The 22,305-nt window shown below is 44.1% G+C and overlaps 1 protein-coding gene across 1 annotated transcript in view; it reads right to left on the bottom strand.

Annotated features, from left to right (window-relative positions):
* The window catches only part of COL20A1 (collagen type XX alpha 1 chain), a gene marked incomplete at its 5' end in the record, with an annotated part of 168,770 nt that overhangs the window by 25,283 nt on the left and 121,182 nt on the right, over positions 1 to 22,305 (bottom strand). Inside the window, 5 exons of the mRNA XM_083358223.1 lie at positions 393 to 464; positions 2,567 to 2,620; positions 6,011 to 6,064; positions 9,359 to 9,412; positions 16,463 to 16,558. Of these exons, the coding sequence (XP_083214349.1) occupies positions 393 to 464; positions 2,567 to 2,620; positions 6,011 to 6,064; positions 9,359 to 9,412; positions 16,463 to 16,558 (330 nt within the window). The remainder of the gene's footprint in view (positions 1 to 392; positions 465 to 2,566; positions 2,621 to 6,010; positions 6,065 to 9,358; positions 9,413 to 16,462; positions 16,559 to 22,305) is intronic.

Below are 22,305 nucleotides of genomic sequence, written 5' to 3' on the forward strand. Positions count from 1 at the left end.
AGAAGAGGGGCTCAACCTATTCTCCAAAGCACTTGGAGGTAGGACAAGAAACAATGGATGGAAACCAATGAAGGAGAGAAGCAACCTAGAACTAAGGGGAAATTTCCTGACAGTGAGAACAATTAACCAGTGGAACAACCTGCCTCCAGAAGCTGTGAATACTCCAACACTGGAGGTTTTTAAGAAGAGACTGGACAACCATTTGTCTGAAATCGTATAGGGTTTCCTGCTTGAGCAGGTGGCTGGACTACTAGGACCTCCAAGCTCCCTTCCAACTTCATAATTCTATTATTCTACTACATGGTTCTGTTATATCTATCTATTGACTATGAAATTAAATGTTGGATATCCTTAACTGCAATGAGTGATAGTGAGGTGGGGTGGAGCCTTACCGTGGGTCCAACTTCTCCCGGGGGCCCTCTGTCTCCAGGGCTACCCCGGGCCCCTGCTAGGCCTTGGAATCCCTGCAGGAAGAAAGGAGAGGCGTAAACGACTAGAAATGCAACAGGATGGAAGCGATCAACTTCTTGAGGTTTAAAACAATCCAGCAGAATTTGCTTGCAAAAAAAGCAGGATGGGGAAAATTACACACACAGAGATTTATTTCCTTGAACTGCCTAGCTAGAGAAGAATATTAAAAGAGTACATTGCACATGACTTATGTTTCCCTCCTCTCCTATTAATATCATAATTTAGGGGATAGAACAATAGACTTGTAAAAACAGTGTTTCTTCAAACAATGCTGTGGGAAATCTACCATGTGGCCTTGGTGGAGCAGTGGGCTAATGCCTCCTTAAGTAACACCAGCTGCCTGCAATTAGTGCAGGTTCGAGTCCCACCAGGCTCAAGGTTGACTCAGCCTTCCATCCTTCCGAGGTAGGTAAAATGAGGACCCAGATTGTTGGGGGCAATAAGCTGACTTTGTAATAATGCCGTTTGGGGGGGCAGGGGCGAAAGCCCTAATAAGCAGGCATATACATAGAATGAAGGCTATTGCTAAGCACATTGGTTTGGGCTTAAACTGTAAGCCGCCCTGAGTCTTCGGAGAAGGGCGGGATATAAATGGGATTAAAATTTAAAAAAAATTAAATTAAATTAATTCTAAAAGCTTCATTGTGTAGGGATACTTAAGCCAGTTTTCTCTTCCATATGATCACTTTAAAAAAAGGTGTCTTAGTGTCAGTTCTGACTCCTAGCAGCTGCCTGGAAAGTCACTGCCATTTTCATGGGAAGACTTTTTTGGAAGTGGCTTCCTATTGCCTCCTTCCTAGAACTAATAGAAGTGACTGGTGCAAGATCACTCGGCTGCTTCCTTTCTAAGACAGGACTAGATCACAGCATCTCCTAGGGCAGGGGTAGGCAACCCTGGCTCTTTTATGACTCGTGGACTTCAACTCCCAGAATTTTTGAGCCAGCACAGCTCAGCTTGGAAACCTCTCCCTTTCCCCTCAGCGTGGCTGGCTCAGGAATTCTGGGAGTTGAAGTCCACGAGGGCATTTCAGTGTATTAGTTAAGCATTACCTCAGGGATAGGCAACCTTGGCTCTTTTATGACTCGTGGACTTCAACTCCCAGAATTCCTGAGCCAGCATGGCTCAGCTTGGAAACCTCTCCCTTTCCCCTCAGCGTGGCTGGCTCAGGAATTCTGGGAGTTGAAGTCCACGAGTCATAAAACAGCCAAGATTGCCTACCCCTGTCCCTAGTGATTGGCCCAAAGTCACTCAACCAGCTTTCATGCCTAAGGTGGGACTAGAACTTACAGTGGTACCTTGGTACTCAACTGCTTTAAATCCCCCTGAAAACTCAAAGCATTTTGATGCAAATATTTTGTCCTGGTACTCATCATTTGCTTGGTACTTAATGCACAAGCTAAAATTTGGAAGTGTCAGTTACCTTGCGACTCACTACATTATTCCTTATTGGAAAAATGTGTTTGGTACTCCTTATTTTTGGTACTCCTCGTGCCTCCTGAAACCAGTTAAAAATGAGTACCGAGGTACCACTGTGTAATCTGATGTTTGGCCCAAGAACACCTAGCCAGCTTTCGTGCCTAATATGGGACTAGAACTCACAATTTCCCACTTTCTAGCCTGACGCGTTCACCGTTATGCCAAAATGGCTGTCGTGCATGATAACTTATCATGGTAATGATTCCTTTTCCTTTTTTCTCCTTCCCTTTCTCTTCTACTTCTCATCTTTTTTTTAATATTTCTTTCCCTCTGTCTGAAGGGCAAAAGAAGAAGATATCTGACTGCCTATTTCACTGATGTAAAGCAGGAAGAAAATGCCTCAATGACGCAAGAGATGTTCCAGAAACTTTTAGATACCAACCCAGGCTTTTGAAAGAGGCCTCAGAGTTTGGAACCAGCTGGTTATGCCTCCCTCCTTGCCAAGAAGCTGCCAGAAGTGAATAACCCAGTTGCTAAATGGCAACGAAAGCACACAGAATGCGACGCTCGTTTGCCTGTTCTTCCTAACCCAAGGGAACTCTGTTGGTAGCAGCTTTTAGGAATGGAGTTGTTCATTCTGGAACGGACATGAATTTCCACTTGAATGAAATTGCTCACCCGTGGTCCTGGAGGCCCCGGTGGTCCAGCTGCTCCTTCAAGTCCTCGAACTCCCTGTGAAACATATTTATTAATACAAGAGAATACTTGTAGCCCAGGGTCGAATTTCATTTCATTTCATTTATTAAATTTATATACCGCCCTTCTCCCGAAGGACTCAGGGTGGTGAACAGGGCACATATAAATAGAAAATACAAAAATTAAAAGAGAATTAAATAATCGCCCAGATAAAACAGTAACAATATAAAAACCCATTAAAAACCCTAACATGCCCCATCAGGCCAGGCCAGCTTGTTCAAATAAATGGGTCTTCAAACCGCGCCGGAAGGAGCGAAGGTCCGGTGCCGTCCGGAGCTCAACCGGCAGTTGGTTCCATAAAGCCGGAGCGCCCACAGAGAAGGCCCTCCCCCTGGGGGCCACCAGCCGACATTCTCTGACCGGAGGCACCCTGAGGAGGCCCTCTCTGTGGGAACGCACAGGGCGGAGGGAAGTTGATGCCGGCAGCAATTATGAGCTCCTTTGGACTCTCTGGGCTTGGTTCATTCTTTGCAGACATTTCATTGCTAAACTAGGTAACACGATCAGTGCTAGCAGGGATGGGTTTTGCTCTTGGTCAGTGTTGGTGTCATGGTTACGACTAATGAGACAGATCAAAGAACATTCCAGCATTGTTTATTCTAAAAAGTCTATAATAATGAGAAGGAAGAATCGGCACTCATGGATGGATGCCAGAATCTGAATTCTCCTCCCTTGCACACATCGTATCATAGACAATTCCCTCCCTTGATTGCACGTCATAAATCACATTCTCCAATTAGTTTAACATGCAAAGTTTCACTTCCTTTCTGTAGTGTGCCATCCCTTATTTTATCAAAACAATGTTGTGATTCAGGGTCAGCCTGTGGGTTCGGCAGTTGGGTCGGATGACTCAGAGGAGGAGGAGGGGGGGTGTTGAAGAGCTTGCTGAGGGGATTGGACAGCTTGATGAGAGCCCTCAGCCAGGCCCCTCTCATCTGGTCACGACGGAGACCCAGCTGTGTGAGCCTGACAGCGTGGATGAAGATGACCCACAGCTGGCCCTGTTCAAGGACGCCCGACGCAGGAGGCAGTCAATCAGGAGTAAACAGAGGAAGGCAATGGGGCACCTCGGAAGGAGGCAGAGAGAAGCCACGCCCTGAACTGTATTTAAGGGGGAATGCGTGGGAGGGCTGGTTTGCTGAAGGCAACCGCTTGAAAAGCTCCTGTTTCTTGGTTCGTGTCTCGTTCTGTTTGTTTTTGTAGCAATAAATTTGGCAGGCGTAATTCCAGCCTCTTGCCTTCTTGTAAAAGGGGTTGTCCCTGCCTTTTCTGCAGGGCCGGTAGCAGGCTGGTACAGAACAAACAACTGGGTCAACCTTCTCCTCCTCCCCCCCCCCAGCTTCATTGATTCAAAGCAAAACAGGAAAAGGCTGCCTTTTATGTTGTCAGAGCAAAAAAACATCCAATGTTGGCAGCGTTGACAGTTGGTGTGAGTGTTCTTGGTGTCCCCTTGCTTAGGCTGTTTATTGTTTGATTTGTTTGTCCGAGTTGGTAGTTCCTTGATTGGGGTATTGTTTACTGCTTGATTGCTGGTCTAGTATTAAACTAGTACTGGAGCACATAACACCAGACATGTCACTAAAAGGCAAAAATCACGAAACTGCGTCTCACGTACTTTGGCCATGTCACAAGAGGGAATTCGCTGGAGAAAGCAATTACGTTTGGAAGAGTTAGCGGTAAAAGGAAGCCAGGCCGTCAGAGAATAGGGTGGCTGGACACTATCAAAGCTGACGCCAATCAGAGCACAGAACAACTCACAGAATTAGGGCAAGATCAGAAGATGTGGAGAGACCTGGCCCATAGAATCACCCAGACTTGGACACAATTGAATGGATAACATCATCACCAGGCCTTATCAGGCGGACCAGACATGAAATACAATCACATAAGCTAGTTCTACTGTATTGTAATGTAATGCTACATTAATAGAATCTTACACATCTGAAAGTACTGTTTTCTTGCTGTCTGACTTACAGCCTGGGAAACTGGGTGTGGGTGTGGGTGTGTTCCCTTCGGAACCTCTTTCTCCTCCCATTATGCAGCTGGGGGCTATGCCATCTTACCGTAGCAGTATCTCCTAGCCCAGGGGTAGGCAACCTTGGCTCTTTTATGACTCGTGGACTTCAACTCCCAGAATTCCTGAGCCAGCTGTGCTGGCTCACGAATTCTGGGAGTTGAAGTCCACAAGTCATAAAAGAGCCAAGGTTGCCTACCCCTGTCCTAGCCCATCTACCAAGGTCTTTCCTACATGGCATTACAGGTGTCAGGGAATACTGGGAGCTGTAGTCCCCTCATAACATCACAAACAGGGTACCAGCTTGTGGCAGCTTGAAATAACAGCAGGAGCAGTTGTTGTTGTGTTTAGTTGCGAAGTCGTCTCTGACACATTGAGACCCCATGGGCAACGTTCCTCCAGGCCTTCCTGTCCTCTACCATCTTCTGGAGTCCATTTAGGCTCACGCCTCCTGCTTCAGTGACTCCATCCAGCCACCTCATTCTCTGCCATCCCCTTCTTCTCCTGCCCTCAACCTTTCCCAGCATTAGGCTCTTCTCCAGTGAGTCCTTCCTTCTCATTAGGTTGGCCAAAGGATTTGAGTTTCCACTTCAGGATCTGGCCTTCTAAAGAGCAGTCAGGGTTGATCTCCTCTAGGACTGAGAGCTAATTTAATGTTAGATGCTTTCTGGATATGACATCTGATTCCATTGCAGGATCAAAGCGGTCGTCCCTCTTGTCTCACTCAGCATTAGATTTCATGATTAGAGAAACTTTAACCAAATCTCAGCAGGTAAAATCACCTGGTTGACCTCACATGTGTAGTATGATCAGGGCTGTAAGAGCCTGTTTAATGAAAAGAAGGGCTAGGGGGTGACATGATAGCAGTGTTCCAATATCTAAGGGGCGGCCCCAAAAAAGAGGGAGTCAAGCTCTTCTCCAAAGCGCCCGAAGGCAGGACAAGAAGCAATGGATGGAAACTAATCAAGGAGAGAAGCAACTTAGAACTAAGGAGAAATTTCCTGACAGCAGGAACAATTGATCAACGGAACAGCCTGCCTCCAGAAGTTGTGAATGCTGCAACATTGGAAGTTTTCAAGAAGAGACTGGACAACCATTTGTCTGAAATGGCATAAGGTTTCCCCCTTGAGCAGGGGGTTGGACTAGAAGACCTCCAAGGTGCCTTCCAAATCTGTTATTCTGCTATTCTGTTGACATTGATGGGAGATCACCAGATGGTAGAGAAGGAAGCTGAAAAACTATTCCAGAAAAAGGTATCAATAAACCATGTTTAGAATGATGTCACCAAAATGACATGGACATAACCATGAAGATAGGAAGGCTGAGCACAATTTGAAGGAAAAAAATCTTACCTTTGATCCTTGAGGACCATCTTTACCTGCTGCTCCCTGGAGACCCATCATACCCTATAGACAAGCAGAGGTCTGAGTTAGAAGGTACGTTCCAAGCCAAAGCAGTGATGAGTTCTTGGCTACACGTGAAGATCACATGAAGTACTAATACCACTGTACAAGGCCTTGGTAAGGCCACACCTGGAATACTGCATCCAGTTTTGGTCATCACGATGTAAAAAAGATGTTGAGACTCTAGAAAGGGTACAGAGAAGGGCAACAAAGATGATTGGGGGACTGGAGGCTAAAACATATAGGGAACGGTTGCTGGAATTGGGTCTGTCTAGTTTAATGAAGAGAAGGACGAGGGGTGACATGATAGGAGTCTTCCAATATTTGAGGGGCTGCCCCAAAGAAGAGGGAGTCAAGCTATTCTTGGCAGGAAGAATATTTCCTGACAGTTAGAACAATTAACCAGTGGAACAAGCTGCCTCCAGAAGCTGTGAATGCTCCAACACTGGAAGTTTTTAAGAAGAGACTGGACAGCCATTTGCCTGAAATTGTATAGGGTTTCCTGCCTGAACAGGGGGTTGGACTAGATGACCTCCAAGGTCCCTTCCAACTTATTATTATTACACATAGCCCTTGACTTATGACCACACTTGAACCCAAACTTTCCATTGCTGAGAAAGGCAGTTGTTAAGTGAATTGCTGCAATTGTTAAGTTAGTCACACAGTTAAGTGAATCTGGCTTCCCCACTGACTTTGCTTGTTATAAATACATGCCAGTTGCCAAGGGTTCGAATCTTGACAATGTGACTGCAGGGATGCTGCAATGGTCATAAGTGTGAAGACTGCTCATAACTCACTTTTTTCAGCGCTGTTGTAATGCTGGTCACTAAAAAAGTGGTTATAAGTCAAGAACTATCTGTATTTAACCCACTTCTTAGAAATAAGCTTTTATTGATCAAAGTAAATAACTGATATTTGCTTTGATAAATATTTTTTTATTTTTATTTTCCTCTCTTCCCCAATTCAGGAGGAATAAACCCACCACACCACACCACACCATCCCACACACACAAACAGACACACACAGAGACAGGGACACACAAAGGCACATGATATATTTTAGAGATTCTAGCTAGCTCATACCCATCTATGTATCTAAACAAGTTTGGCTGCAGAATAGAAGGAGACTTCTTGAAAGTGTCAGGCTGAATAAGAATGTTTGTGGGGGTTTTTTAGCCTGCAGCCAAGTCTCTTTGAATCTGTGTTTGGCTAAGAGATAGAATCACAGAATTAAATGCTGGAAGGGACACTTAGGTCACGAAGCCCAGCACCTATTCAGAGTAGATGTCCTAATTAAAGCATCGCAGGCAAACGGCTTGAATATCAGCCTCTACTCTAAAGCATCCAGTGAAGGACAGCCTAAGCCCTCTCTGAGTCACTGGTTCCACTGCCAAATTGTATTGTTGGGAACTAGCTCAGAATTTGCCTTCCAGATCAAGGGACAACCAACAAATGCAAATGAAGCATTCTCTAGTTGGCTTGTTATGTTGAAGGAAAAGTCTTCATCACGGTACAGTCCAAGCTGGGAATAAACAACATGGCGACTGCTTTAGAAAGAAGGTTGCAGTTTATTGAAGAGGAGAGCCAGACAGGAAGATGGCTCTGGAAGAAAAAAGAGTGAGCACATGTAGGGAGTGGGTTTTTATACCCTCTGGAGCCTTTTGCTTGGAGTTGTTTCCTGTTCCTGTTTGAGGCTTTGTCTATCCTGTGTCATGTACTTTGACCTGAGTCTGAGTGTGCCCCTTTGGCATCTGTGAGTTAATCCTATTATGTCCTGTCTTAGACTTTGGGTGGAGTATGTAGATTTTAGGTGTCTTTGTCTTCCTAAGCTTCTAGCTGGAGGCCTCCAACCTTCCTGAATGGATTATTTACATCTGCATTTCTACAGAGCTGGCTTCTACTTGGGGGAGGGAAATTTGGGGCTATTAAGAAAAACTGGGCATGCTTTTCTGCCTCTTTAAGATCCTTTGAGGAAATATATTTTTCTGCCCTTTTAATATTTCCTTCTCTGGGGGGCTGACTTCCCACAGTTATTTGAATTATTTTAATGGATGGGCTGAAGTTGCCCTACCCCTGTTGTAGATGATTGTATAAGTTGTCCTCGACTTACAAGCATTCGTTCATTAACTGTTCAAAGTTACAAAGGCACTGAAAAAAGTGACTTATGACCAGTTTTCACAATTACAATTGTTGCAGCACCCCCATAGTCGCATGCTCAAAATTTGGGCACTTGGCAACTGGCATGTTTTTTTATGACCGTTGCATTGTCCTGTTGCTGTGTGATCACCATTTATAATCTTCCCAGCCAGTCTCCTACAAGAAAGTTAAGGAAGGCCATATTCATTTAATGGCCATGTGATTCACTTAACAACTGCAGTAATTCACTGAACAACTGTGGCAGAAAGATCATAAAATGGGGCAAAACTCACTTAACAATTTTATTACTTAGCAATGGAAAATTCGGACTCAACTGTGGTAGTAAGTATTTGTACTTATAACTATAATTTGAGTTTTTCTGTTTACATGATCCTTACCTATTGTTACCTTATCTCAATTACACACCATCTTCCAAAGTCTGAAAGTGGTGTCCTCAACTTACTACACAAGGGAGCCAGGAATTTCAGTTGTATGTCATTGTGGTCATAAATCGAGGCACCATGTCACCGGACTCGATTTTATGATTGTTTTTATGAAGGTTTTAAAGTGAGTCACCATGGTTGTTAACTGAATCACATGTCTGCTAAGTTAGAAACATGGATGTTAAGCGAATCTGGCTTCTCCACTGACTTTGTCGGAAGGTCACAAAAAATGATCACATGACCCCCGGACACTGCCACCGTCACAAATATGAGCCAGTTGCCAAGAGTCTGAATTTTGATCACATGATCTGCAACAGTCGTGAGTGTAAACAATAGTCATAAGTCACAACAAAGATGATTAGAGGCCTAGAGGCTAAAACATATAATGAACAGTTGCTGGAATTGGGTATGTCTAGTTTAATGAAGAGAAGGATGAGGGGGGACATGATAGCAGTCTTCCAATATCACAGGGGCTGCCCAAAAGGAGAGGGAGTCAAGCTATTCTCCAAAGCACCTGAAGGCAGGACAAGAAACAACGGATGGAAACTAACCAAGGAGAGAAGCAACCTAGAACAAAGGAGGAATTTCCTGACAGTGGGAACAATTAACCAGTGGAACAACCTGCCTCCAGAAGCTGTGGGTGCTTCAACACTGGAAGTTTTTAAGAAGAGACTGGACAGCCATTTGTCTGAAATGGAACAAGGTGAGACAGAATTACCTGTATGCCTGGACTTCCGCTGTCCCCTTTATCACCCTTAAGACCGGGTGGTCCCTTGAATAAAAAAAAATAAACAATAAATTTATGAGACACACAGTGTTCTTACAAGTGCTTTTTCATTCACTTAAGCATCCCATTTAATTTCCTGCCTATTTTTTTCCCTCAGCAATGTCAGATAATGTACATAGCAATCTCCCCTTTGGTTTTTGTCACCAACATCACCTGGAGGAACTAGATGGGCCAAAGTCATCCGGCAGCTGAATGGGGACTTCGACCAGGGTTTACAGGTTTAACATAAGAGCCAGTATGGCCTAGTGGTTAGAAACTTGGAAACCATGAGTTCTAATCCCGGCTTAGGCATGAAAGCCAGCTTAGTGACTTTGACACAATCACCAGGAAGCGAAGAGTTCTAATCCCGGTTTAGGCATGAAAGCCAGCTGGGTGACTTTGGCCCAGTTCCCTCTCTCTCAGTCTCTCAACCTCCATCACAGGTGTTATGTATCCAGGTGCAGGCATCTGCATAGCAGTGGCCACTAGGGGGCGTTGGCCTGGACGGTTTTGGCGGGAAACCCAGTTTCGGTGGGAAACCTAGGGCCAATCCCATTGGCTAGCCGCTTACCTGGCCAGGTATATAAGGAGGCCAGGTAGCCCTTGTTCTTCAGTACGCACCCCCCCCCAATAAAGAGCTGAACACGTACTCCGGCTGGCGTCTCTTCCTTGCGTCGGACCCACTACATTACAACAGGGTTGTTGTTATTGGGGAAATAGGAGGAGGAACGTTTGTCGGATATGTTCTCCCCCTTGAGTTATTTGTAAAAATAGTAAAGGCAGAATATAAATAAATAAAACTTAATGAAAAAAAATAAGCACCTTAAGCTGTAGCGATTTGTAGCAGAATTTCTGTGGCAACCATGGCGAAAGAGGTCACAAAATAGGGCAAAAAATTACTTAACAACTGCCTTGATTAACAATGGAAATTTTGAGCTCAATGGTGGCTGTAAGCTGAGAACTACCTGTATTTTTTTTTCTTTACCACCAAACATTTTTCATGTTTCTCACTGACGGGAAAGTTGCAACATCTTTTCAGCTTCATACCAGTTCCCAGCAGGAAAAGAGATTTTGACCCAGATTGGGAGTCAATTATTAAAAAAAATAATACCCTCAAATAATTCCACTGAAAAGCAAGGACATCAGCCTGGGAACCAAATGTAGGCTAGTCTGCTCTATTGTGTTCCCCGTGGCTACTCTGGTTGTGAAAGTTGCACCTTAAAAAAGCAAGACAGGAAAAAAAATCGACTTGTTTGAGCCACGGTGCTGGAGAAGGCTGCTGCGTATTCCTTGGACTGCAAAGGTGGCTAAGAAGCAAATACTGGAGCGCGTAACACTAGATATGTCAGTAGAAGGCAAACTCAGGAAACTGCATTTCACTTACTTTGGCCATGTCTAGTTGGGGAATTCACTGGAGAAAGCAAGTATGTTGGGAAGAGTTAGCGGTAAAAGGAAACCAGGCTATGGAAGAACACAGTGGCTGGACATCATCAAAGCTGACACCAGCCAGAGCAAGGGTTTTCAAACTTGGCTCTTTTATGACTTGTGGACTTTAACTCCCAGAATTCCTCAGCTAGCTGAGGAATTCTGGGAGTTGAAGTCCGCAACTCATAAAAGGGCCAAGTTTGAAGACCCCCCCCGAGCCAGAGCATTGAACAATTCAAATTAGTGCAAGATAGGAAAATACGGAGAGCCCTGGCCCACAGAATCTCCAAGAGTCGGATACGATAGAATGGATAACATATCATCATCATCATCATCATCACACTTAAACCAAGTTAGGAAAAGCCCAGTTACTCCACATGCACAACACGCTATAGTTTAGCTTTAGCCACCTTTATTTTTCTGGCGGTTTAATTATTTATATTTATTCCGCATTTCTTCATTACCCATCTTTCTCAGAGAGAGGGCCTGGGCAGTGTACAGTAGAGTCAATAACTTCAACATTCAAACCAGAATGAATTTAAGACTCACAAGTTTTAAACTTTTAAAATAACATGCAGCATGGGGCACAAAACTGCACAATCCGGAGAGCCTGCTCTTCAATGTACTGAAACCCAGAAAATTCAGCAATCGTGTTAAGTGTGTTTTGGAAAAAAAAAGCAGAAAATAGGACCTAAAGGCAGCTCCAGAGAAATTTGAAATCTGAATGCGGTTTTATTTGGCTGAAGCCAATCTATTTCCATCCTAGAAATTTGTAGTATCTTTAAGGTAAAGGTTCCCCCGCACATGCATGTTAGTCGTTTCCGACTCTAGGGGCCGGTGCTCATCTCCGTTTCAAAGCCAAAGAGCCAGCGCTTGTCCGAGGACGTCTCCGTGGTCATGTGGCCGGCATGACTAGACGCCAAAGTCGCACAGAACGCTGTTACCTTCCCACCGTAGTGGTCCCTATTTTTCTACTTGCATTTTAACGTGCTTTGGAACTGCTAGGTTGGCAGAAGCTGGGACGAGTAACAGGCGCTCACTCTGTTACGCGGCACTCGGGATTCGACCCGCCAAACTGCCGACCTTCTGATCGACAAGCTCAGCGTCCTAACCCACTGAGCCACCGCGTCCCTTTTCTATAGTATCTTTAGAGTTCTCCAAATAGTGTTGTGCCAAAATAATAGTAATGCATTCAGACTTGATAATACCTCAGCAAAGGCTGGGTGAAGCTATGAAGGAACTATAAGTCACCAGTGCAGAGTGAGTCCAGGATAAGGAATAATCTCATTTAATTCTTCCTTCTTAAGATATTTAATTTAATAGCTGGAATAGTAAAATACATAATGGGCCAGAACACAGTTATAGTTGATTGATTGGAGAATGCGGGCTTCTGCATGAATAGTACAGAATAGAGCTGGAAGGGACCTTGGAGGTCTTCTAGTCCAGCCCCCTGCTCAAGCAGCAGAACCTATACCATCTCAGACAGGTGACTGCCTAGCCTCTTCTTAAAAATCTCCAGTGATGGAGCGCCCACGATTTCTGGTGGCAAGCTGTTCCACTGGTTAATTGTCCTCAATGTCAGAAAGTTTCTCCTTAATTCCAGGTTGCTTCTCTCTTTGATCAATTTCCAACCAATGTTTGTTTCTTGTCCTGCCCTCTGGTGCTTTGGTGAATAATGTGACCCCCCTCTTCTGTGTGGCAGCCTCTCAGATACTGGAACACTGCTATCATGTCACCCCTGTTTCTTCTTTTCTTTAGACTAGCCAAACCCAAGTCCTGCAGCCGTTCTTCGTATGTTTTAGCCTCCAGGCCTTGGATCATCTTAGTTGCTCTTCTCTGAATTTTTTCCAAACTCTCAACATCTTTTTTGTTATATGGTGACCAAAATTGGCTGCAGTATCCAGGTGTGCTCTTACTAGGGCTTTGTAAAGCGGTACTAGTATTTCACGTGATCTTGATTCTATGCCTGTTTATACAGCCCAGGATTATATTAACTTTTTTGGCTGCTGCTGCACACTGCTGGCTCATAGTCAGTGATCATCCACTAGGACTCCAAAGTCCTTCTCACAGTTACTTTTTTTAAGCCAGGTCTCACCCAATCTGTAGTTGTGCCTTTGGTTTTTTCTCCCCGAGTGTAAGACTTTGCTTTTCTCCACACTGAAACTCATTTTGTTGGATAAGGTCCATTGTTTGAGTTTGTCAAGATCTTTTTGGATCCTGAGTTTGTCTTCTGGGGAGTTGGCTACTCCTGATATTTTGGTGTCATTTGCAAATTTGACGAGTTTCCCTTCAATTCCCTCATCTAAGTCATTTATGAAGATATTGAAGAGTACTGGGCCTAAGACGGAACCTTGGGGTGCCCCACTGCTAATTTCTCTCTATGTGGATGTAGTGCCATTGAGGACTATTCATTGAGTACGGTTTGTCAGCCAGCTACAGATCCATCTGGTAGTGATGTTGTCTATTCCACCTTTTACTAGCTTACCAATTAGTAGGTTGTGGTCTACTTTATCAAATGCCTTACTAAAATCCAAGTATACTACGTCCACTGCGTTTCACTGGTCTACTAGTTTAGTCGCTTTATCAAAGAATGAAATAAGATTGGTTTGGCATGATCTGTTTTTAAGAAACCCATGCTGGCTACCAGTTATAACTTTGCTTCTAATTGTTTGCAGATCTGTTTTTTGATTATCTTTTCCAGGATCTTCCCAGGTATTGATGTTAGACTGATTGGTCTGTAGTTTCCTGGGTCTGTTTTTCCCCCCTTTCTTGAAGATGGGAACCACATCAGCCCTTTTCCAATCCTCAGGTATTTCCCCGATGCTCCAGGATTTGTGAAAGATGTGGTGCAATGGTTCTGAGATAACATCTGCCAGTTCCTTCAAACTCTGGGATGTAATCTGTCAGGTCTCGGTGATTTATACTCGTCAAGGTCAGATAGGAATTCTCTTACCATTTTCTTTCTTATTTTAATTTTTGTTTCTAGTATATGTTTTGTAGTGTTTTTTGGGTATGTTGGGCTATAGTTTCTTTTTGTGTGAAGAATGACGCAAAGTATGAGTTAAGCAGTTCTGCTTTCTCCCTGTTGCCTGTAATTTCCTTGCCGTCTTCTCTCTTTAGTGGGCCTACAGTTTCCTTGATTTTTTTCTTGTTGTTAATATGTTGGAAGAAAGTTTTTTATTGTCCTTGATTTCTGTTGCAAGTCTTTGTTCGTTTTGAGCCTTTGCTTTCCTGACTTCTTCTTTGCATGTTCTGGCTATCTGCTGATAATCGTCCTTGGTTATGTGCCCCTCTTTCCATTTTTCGTATTTGTCCTTTTTGTCTTTCAATTTGTTAGAGAGATCTTTGTGCAGCCATGCTGTTTTCTTTTTGGATTTCTTGTTTTTCTTTCTGAGTGGTATTGTGCTGGTCTGGGCTTTTGTGATCGCGTTTTTCAGGGTTTCTCACACTTCTTGGGTTGTTTTCCCCTTTAGGATTTTCATCCATGGGATCTTTCTTAGGTTCTCTCTGAGTTTGTTAAAGTCAGCTCTTTTGAAGTTTAAGACATTGATTGGATTGTTTTCTGTTGCTAGTGTTTACATTATGTTAAATTCCAGTATGACGTGGTCACTTTCACCCAAGGTTCTGGCAATTTCAATTCCCCCTATGACTTCTTCTCTATTAGTAAGGATTAAATCCAGTATAGCTTTATGTCTAGTTTCCTCCTCCACCTTTTGGGTGACAAAGTTGTCAGCTAGGTTGGTTAGGAATCTGTTTGATCTCCCACTCACTGCAGAGGCAATCTATGTCATGATTGGTTGTTGGGTGTAAAGGGGGAGTGTCCCTTTTTTCCCGCCTTTTTTTTCTGTGTGTCCTGTATGCTGTTCTGTGATTTTCCTGACGATTTACCTCATGATGTAATGATGGGCCTCACTATCTTATTGGCTGTAAATATAGATGTTAAATATATGTATTTATATAAAACTGCAAGTTCGTGTCAACATCTCTGACTCCATTTGGACACCAGCTGTGCAATTCCCTGACATTCCTGGAGCCAGAAAGTTCAGTGGATGGTCTATAAAGTAAGCCAGCAAAATTCAGAACGCAGGAGACAGCAAGAGAACAAAGAAGGGAGCTTAGCAGAGCATGTCCTCTTATATGAATTATGATTTCATTTATTATGTATAAGGTAAAGGTTCCCCCGCACGTGCGTGCTAGTCGTTTCCGACTCTAGGGGCCGGTGCTCATCTCCGTTTCAAAGCCGAAGAGCCAGCGTTTGTCCGAGGACGTCTCCGTGGTCATGTGGCCGGCATGACTAGACGCCAAAGGCGCACGGAACGCTGTTACCTTCCCACCGGAGTGGTCCCTATTTTTCTACTTGCATTTTTACGTGCTTTCGAACTGCTAGGTTGGCAGAAGCTGGGACGAGTAACAGGCGCTCACTCTGCTACGCGGCACTCGGGATTCGACCCGGCAAACTGCCGACCTTCTGATCGACAAGCTCAGCGTCCTAACCCACTGAGCCACCGCGTCCCATCTAATTATTATGTATATCCCACCTTTATTATTTTTATAAACCACTGAAGGCAATAAAAATAGCCAGTACTTCTTCCTCCTCCTATTTCCCCAAAACAACAACCCTGTGAGGTGGGTTAGGCTGAGAGAACTGGATTGGCCCAAAGTCACCCAGTTGACTTTCGTATTTAAGGTAGAACTTAGAACTCACAGATTCCTAATGATGGGCCAAAGTCACCCAGCTGGTTTGTCATGCTTAAAATAGAACTAGAACTCACATTCTCCTGGTGATTGGCCCAAAGACACCCAGCCAGCTTTCAAGCCTAAGATAGGACTAGAACTCACAGTCTCCTGGTCATTGGCCCAAAGTCTAGCCTGGTGACTCAACCACCAGACCAAACTGACTATATAGGAGACTGTTTCTCCATTACCAAACTTACTGAGATTAAAAATATACTATTTCTTTTAAAAAGCTATTGCTATGTTCCTGTCTAAACTACAGTGTTTTTGTTCTGTTCCAGTCTACGACCAGCCCTGTTTGTGTGTCAGAGACAACCCCTTTTTCCTTTTTACAGTCAATAGGCTGGAAAAACCCAACCCAAATTTATTTACAGTTCAAACAAAAAAACAACAGAATATTTCCTTCAATAAATGATTCAAAATATGAAACAAGTTAACAAACAAGAGTCAAACAGATTAGCAAGAACAGACCAGGATTCCCTTAGAATGTCTCCAAACAGTTGCCTTCAGCAACCAGCCCGGCCCACACCTTCCCCTTTTATTATCTGTACCAAGGCGTGGCTTCTCACTGCCTTCTCCTCCTCTCACTGAGTTGCCTCATTGATTTTCTCTGCTTTGCTCTGCTAGATTGCCTTCTGCTTCTAGTGTCTCTGAACAGATTCAGCTGTGACTTTTCTGAGTCTGACTCACACAGCTGAGCCTCATGAAGAACATGACTGGAGGGGCCAGGCTGAGAGTCCTGCAGTGCAGTTCTGACACCAAAGGCTCTCCAAACCCCTCCTCCTCCTCCTCCTCCTCCTCCTCCTCAGATTCATTGGATTCAGCTGCTGGGAGCACTGGCTGATACTGAATCACAACAGTTTTAACCCAATCTCCAAGGTAAGGAAAATAACTTACAATGGGGCCTTGCACTGTTAATCCTTGTGAACCAGGGGTCCCTTGCTGTCCTCCTGGCCCTTTTGGTCCAGCTTGGCCAGGAGGACCTGGCTCCCCCTAAGGAATCAGAGAAAACACAGTAAAACATTATCTTCCAGGCATACCAAACTCTAATACAGTCTTGATTTGCTCACACCAAATTCAGAGAAGCAAAAGACAGAGGTGAAGAAGGATGGAAATCATTTTCCCACTCAGATCTTACAAACCCAATGCACGAATCATTTGGGGTCTTCTGTTCTATTTTTGATGCTCTCTGGGCTTGGCTGTTTTCTTGCAAATGCTTCATGACCAAACTATCTAACTTCATCAGTGCTAACATCATCACTAGCACCGAGGACCCCTAATAATTCATGCACAGGGTTCTTTAAATGGGGAGTCACATCTTCTCCTTCTCCTTGAGGCAGCAATGAAAAGGAGAGAAGGGTCGTTAGGACATGCATCCTTCTTGTTGATAAAGGAATAGTTTTGCAAAGATCCTGAGATCAGAAGCCGGTCAAAGGAGATAGTTTAAATATCTTCAGCAATTAGATTAACTTTCCCAACAGGGTGACCGTTAGATCATAGATGTTTGCAGAGGCGATCAACAAGATCAAGATGGCTTTTGATCTCCCTCAGAGTTACTACTGATGTTTTGTGATTGCATTGTAGCAGTTGCTCTCCCAACACAACCAGAAATGGCCACTGGTCATGACTGGTCATCACAACGTAAAAAAGGTCTTGAGACTTTAGAAATAGAGTATAGAGAAGAGCAACAAAGATGATGAGGGGACTGGAGGCTAAAACATATAAAGAATGGTTGCGAGAATTGGATATGTCTAGTTTAACGAAAAGAAGGACTAAGGGTGACATGATAGTAGTCTTCCAATATCTAAGGAGCTGCCACAAAGAAAAGGGAGACAACCTATTCTCCAAAGTGCCTGAAGGCCGGACAAGAAGCAATGGATGGAAACTAATCAAGGAGAAATTTCCTGACAATGAGAACAATTAATCAGTGGAAACGCTTCCCTCCAGAAGCTGTGAGTCCTCCATCACTGGAGGTCTTTAAAAAGAGATTAGACAACCATTTGTCTGAAATGATATAGGGCAGTGATGGCAAACCTTTTAGAGACTGAGTGCCCAAACTACAACCCAAAACCCACTTATGTATCGTCGGGTGCTGGGTGGGCATGGCTGTGGTAGTAACGGCAGACTGGGTGGGACTAAAAAGTTCAATCAATCAATTCCAACTTTGCAAGTTTTTTTTTCCCTGCAAGAAGTTGAAATTGATTGATTGATTGATTGAATCTTTTTTTTTTGCACACAGCGGCGGAGGCCTAAAGTGAAAAGGTTTTATAAAACTCAGCTGAAGGCCTGGGAGTGGGGCAACGGCGCACGTGCCCACAGAGAGGGCTCTGCATGCCACCTGTGGCACCCATGCCATAGGTTTGCCACCACGGGTATAGGTTCTCCTGCTTGAGCAGGGGGTTGGACTAGAAGACCCCCAAAGTCACTTCCAATTCTGTTAAGCTGTCATTCTGAACCATGATTTATGGAAGACAGATCTTGTTGAAATTGTGAAAGGCTTTTTAATTATTTTTAAAATATATATAGAGAAGAGTTTTCTTTAAACTTCCAGACCTTTCGAAGTCCATTCTCTCTGTCCCTTTCCCAACATCTGAAAGTGTATTCCAGAAATATCTATTTCATTTCCAATGTTTACAAAAAAATTGTACGTTAGTATAATTATGCCTATGTGGTTATGGAAAAAAGGGAAAGATAGCATTTGACTGAGACAATCTAATGAAATCACAGCTGTGCTTTGAAATAAGGATTTGAAGGAAGGTTTAGTTTCTTGACAGATATATTCTTCAGTGATCGAGGACCAAATTGATATTACAGTATAACCTCCATTTAACAGGCCTCAATTTAATGGACTTGGTCAGGGACAACTAGTATATTTTTCATTTGAATCTCGCTCCCGTTTAATGGACTAATGTCCATTAAGTTGAACATTTCTGCATTACACTGATGTTTTATTGTGAATAACTCAATTGCATTACATACACACATGCAAATGGTCAGAAATTGATGCAAACGATGCCAATTAATGCAAATGACGTAAAATTTAATGAGCGCGTGGATATAATTGACACCTGCTCTCACAATTAAACTGAGGGTTTTTGATGCCACAATCGGTTTAGCATTGGGCAAATTAAATCTCTGCTAGATGACTGTAACACTCTGCACAAATTCTGGTTGCTTTCTTTTTCCTTTTTCTATGAAATGATGATTGAATTGTGGGACCAGAAAGCCTAGTCTATATTTTGTCATTGCTTCCTCTGCTTCCTTCAGTCACTTTTTGGTACGTGCTGGAGTCATGGTGATGGAGTTTTGACTTTTTTAAAGCCTTCAACATTGCATATCAAGGTTGTTTGCTATTTCCAGCCACTGATTTATTGCACAACTCTGGCTCATTCCGAAGGTTTTCACACTGATTTGGGAGGCAGAAGATGGAAATACACCATGGGCATAACAAAATAGCAAAGCAAAAGTTAGTAATAAAGTCACAGAGAGGCCTTGGGCTGGATACTTGTCTTATTTTAAGAACAATCACTTCTTGTATTTTGGGAACATAGAGTATAGAACAATGGGGTTTGAAGGGACCTTGGTGGTCTTCCACTCCAATTCATCCCTCAAGCAGGAGACTGTACCATTCTGGAAAAAAATGGCTGTGCAATCTCTACTTGAAAACCTCCACTGATGGAGCACCCACAACTTCTAAAGGTAAGCCATTCCACCAATTAATTGTTCTGACAGACAGGAAATTTCTCCTGAGTTCTAGGTTGGACCTCTATTTAATGATTTGTTACTTTTGTTGCTTCCTGTCTTGTGTCCTGGCCCCATCATATCCCAGTTCAGAGGAGGAGGAGAAGGAGGAGGAGGAGTTGGAACCGGGACCATCTGACAAGAATGACACGTCTTCCTTGGCATGTCTTGTGAGTCCAAGAGTTGAGGATGATGCTGAGGTGGTCAACTAGACGGGGAGCTACCTGCCTTCATAAACACAGGAGAGGATCAGCTACTGACAGGCAGTGGTGATGAGAGGCAGCAGATCTCCTCTGATGAGGAACAGCTGCCTCCCCCACTCGAACCAAGGGCTTGGAGAGTGGAGTGGAGGGAAGCTCAAAGTTGGTCTGTGAGGTTGTTGGCGAGGAGGCAGCTCCTCTCTCTCTCTCTCTCTCTCTTATAAGGAACACCTGGCTTGAGTTGATTTAAGCAAAATCCAGGGGACAATTGGGAACAATTGTTTTGCTTCCGCACACATCTCCCCAGCCTTGGAAAAATCTGCCCTGTGAATTCTGAATCTTGCTTGTGGACTTTGGACTTTGCCTTGTGGATCTGCACCTTGTTTATGACTTACAGACCTCCTCCTTGCCTTGTCAATCTGCTCTGGTGACTGTTGGCCTTAGTTTGTGGGCTTGGGTTGCACTGACTGTGGGCGAGAGCTCCTCAGATATTGAGAGGCTATTATCCTATCACTTCAGTCCTTCAATTTGTTAGATTAGACACACCCAGTTCCTGCAACCGTTCATTGTACGTTTTAGCCAGTGGCCCGCTTAATCATTGTTGCTCTTCTCTGAACTTTTTCTAGAGTCTCAGCGTACCATCTTCTATTCTATGCCTGTGTATTTGGTGCTTCTTGCCTAAGTGTGTTTATCAGCACTGAATTACAATTTGTTGGGTGGAAGAGGTGCTTGGGGCTCTACCCTCTTAAGAGTGTAATGAGGCATCAACCAAAGTACTTTTGAGTAGAACAGGAATGTCCAACCTTGGCACCTTTAAGACTGGTGGACTTCAACTCCCAGAATTCCCCAGCCAAGATGGGGAATTCTAGCAACTGACGCGGTGGCTCAGTGGGTTAGGACGCTGAGCTTGTCGATCAGAAGGTCGGCAGTTTGGCGGGTCGAATCCCAAGTGCCGCGTAACAGAGTGAGTGCCTGTTACTCGTCCCAGCTTCTGCCAACCTAGCAGTTCGAAAGCACGTTAAAAGGCAAGTAGAAAAATAGGGACCACTCCGGTGGGAAGGGAACAGCGTTCCGTGCGCCTTTGGCGTCTAGTCATGCCGGCCACATGACCACGGAGACGTCCTCGGACAAGCGCTGGCTCTTCGGCTTTGAAATGGAGATGAGCACCGGCCCCTAGAGTTGGAAACGACTAGCACGCATGTGCGGGGGAACCTTTACCTTTACCTTTAGCAACCTTTGCCCATTTTGCAACGGAGAGCTCCCCTCTCTGTTATCTGATTGTTGTCTAGCAGCTTCTCTTCCCTCCATCTCCCAAGGTCATTCCGACCTAGCCTTACAAAAGGCAGCCACTTTCTGACTCACACAGCAATAATAAAAAGAACAAAAACAGTGTTCCAGTATAATAGATTAATTGGGAATTGTTCCCTTAAGTACATCCCAGTCTCGTTCTACTGTCTTGTCAAATGGAGTAGAAAAAATTCCACTGCAGAAACTTTCGAAAGAGCTGCATATATTGCCTTGTTTAATGGATCTTTTAGGGGAAATCTGTGTTTTCCCCTTTACTTATTTTGCTAAAAGGAGACAATGAAAATAAGGAACCAGGCTGCAGCATGTTGGGAGGCATCTGAACGACTAATTCAGGCCCAAGAAACCTAAATAATAACTTCAGGATTTTAATCCCACTTTGAGGTCCTCCCAGGCAAGACTTAAAAGGTAAAGGTATAAAGGTTCCCCCGCACATGCGTGCTAGTCGTTTCCGACTCTAGGGGCTGGTGCTCATCTCCGTTTCAAAGCCGAAGAGCCAACGCTTGTCCGAGGACGTCTCCGTGGTCATGTGGCCGGCATGACTAGACGACAAAGGCGCACGGAGGAACGCTGTTCCCTTCCCACCGTAGTGGTCCCTATTTTTCTACTTGCATTTTTTACGTGCTTTCGAACTGCTAGGTTGGCAGAAGCTGGGACGAGTAACAGCCGCTCACTCTGCTACGCGGCACTCAGGATTCGACCCGCCAAACTGCCGACCTTCTGATCGACAAGCTCAGCGTCCTAACCCACTGAGCCACCGCGTCCCTAGGCAAGACTTAGATGTTGAAAAAAAGTGGTACGCAGAATTTCAGAACAACCTTCCTAAGCTGAGGAACAGAATTTTTAGGAAACCCAGTGATTTTTATATCTCCATCCGCTTCAGTTCATGAGTTTTGGATGATAAGGAAGAGAATAAGGGCTCCATCTGAATTTAGGAAAATCAATTGTTCCTTCCCAAAGAATATTATTGCAGCCAACTGGGGAAAGTCATTGTGTATTTGAATTATTTCCACTGTGCGCAGAAAAGAACTACATGCTGGGAAGAATTGACTGGATCTTACTCTGAGACATGCTAGTGTTGTGTAAGCAAGGAATTTATTTCCTAGATTAATGTCCATTTTTCCATCAGGAGCTTACATAAGGATCTTAGGCTGGGCTGGGAGGCAACGGCCGGTGCAAATATGGATGGAGATTCTGTTATCCAGGTCATGGTTGTCCCATGGTTGCTTTTTCAAAAGGCAACTGGACTTTTCTTTGTTTTTCCTTGAAGAGTTTGGCTTCTCATCCAAGGAGCTTCTTCCGTTCTGCCTGTCAGAACTGACAGTTCCTCAGTCAGAACTGAAGAAGCTTCTTGGATGAGAAGCAAAATGTCTGTAAGAAAAAAACAAAGCCCACTTGCCCCAGAGATGCTTTTTGGTGAGGCAACTGGACTTTCATTGTTTTTCCTTGAAGAGGTTTCACTTCTCATCCAAGAAGCTTCTTCAGCTTTGACTG

Source organism: Vipera ursinii (genome assembly GCF_947247035.1).
Source record: "Vipera ursinii genome assembly, chromosome: 3".
Lineage (NCBI taxonomy): Eukaryota > Metazoa > Chordata > Lepidosauria > Squamata > Viperidae > Vipera > Vipera ursinii.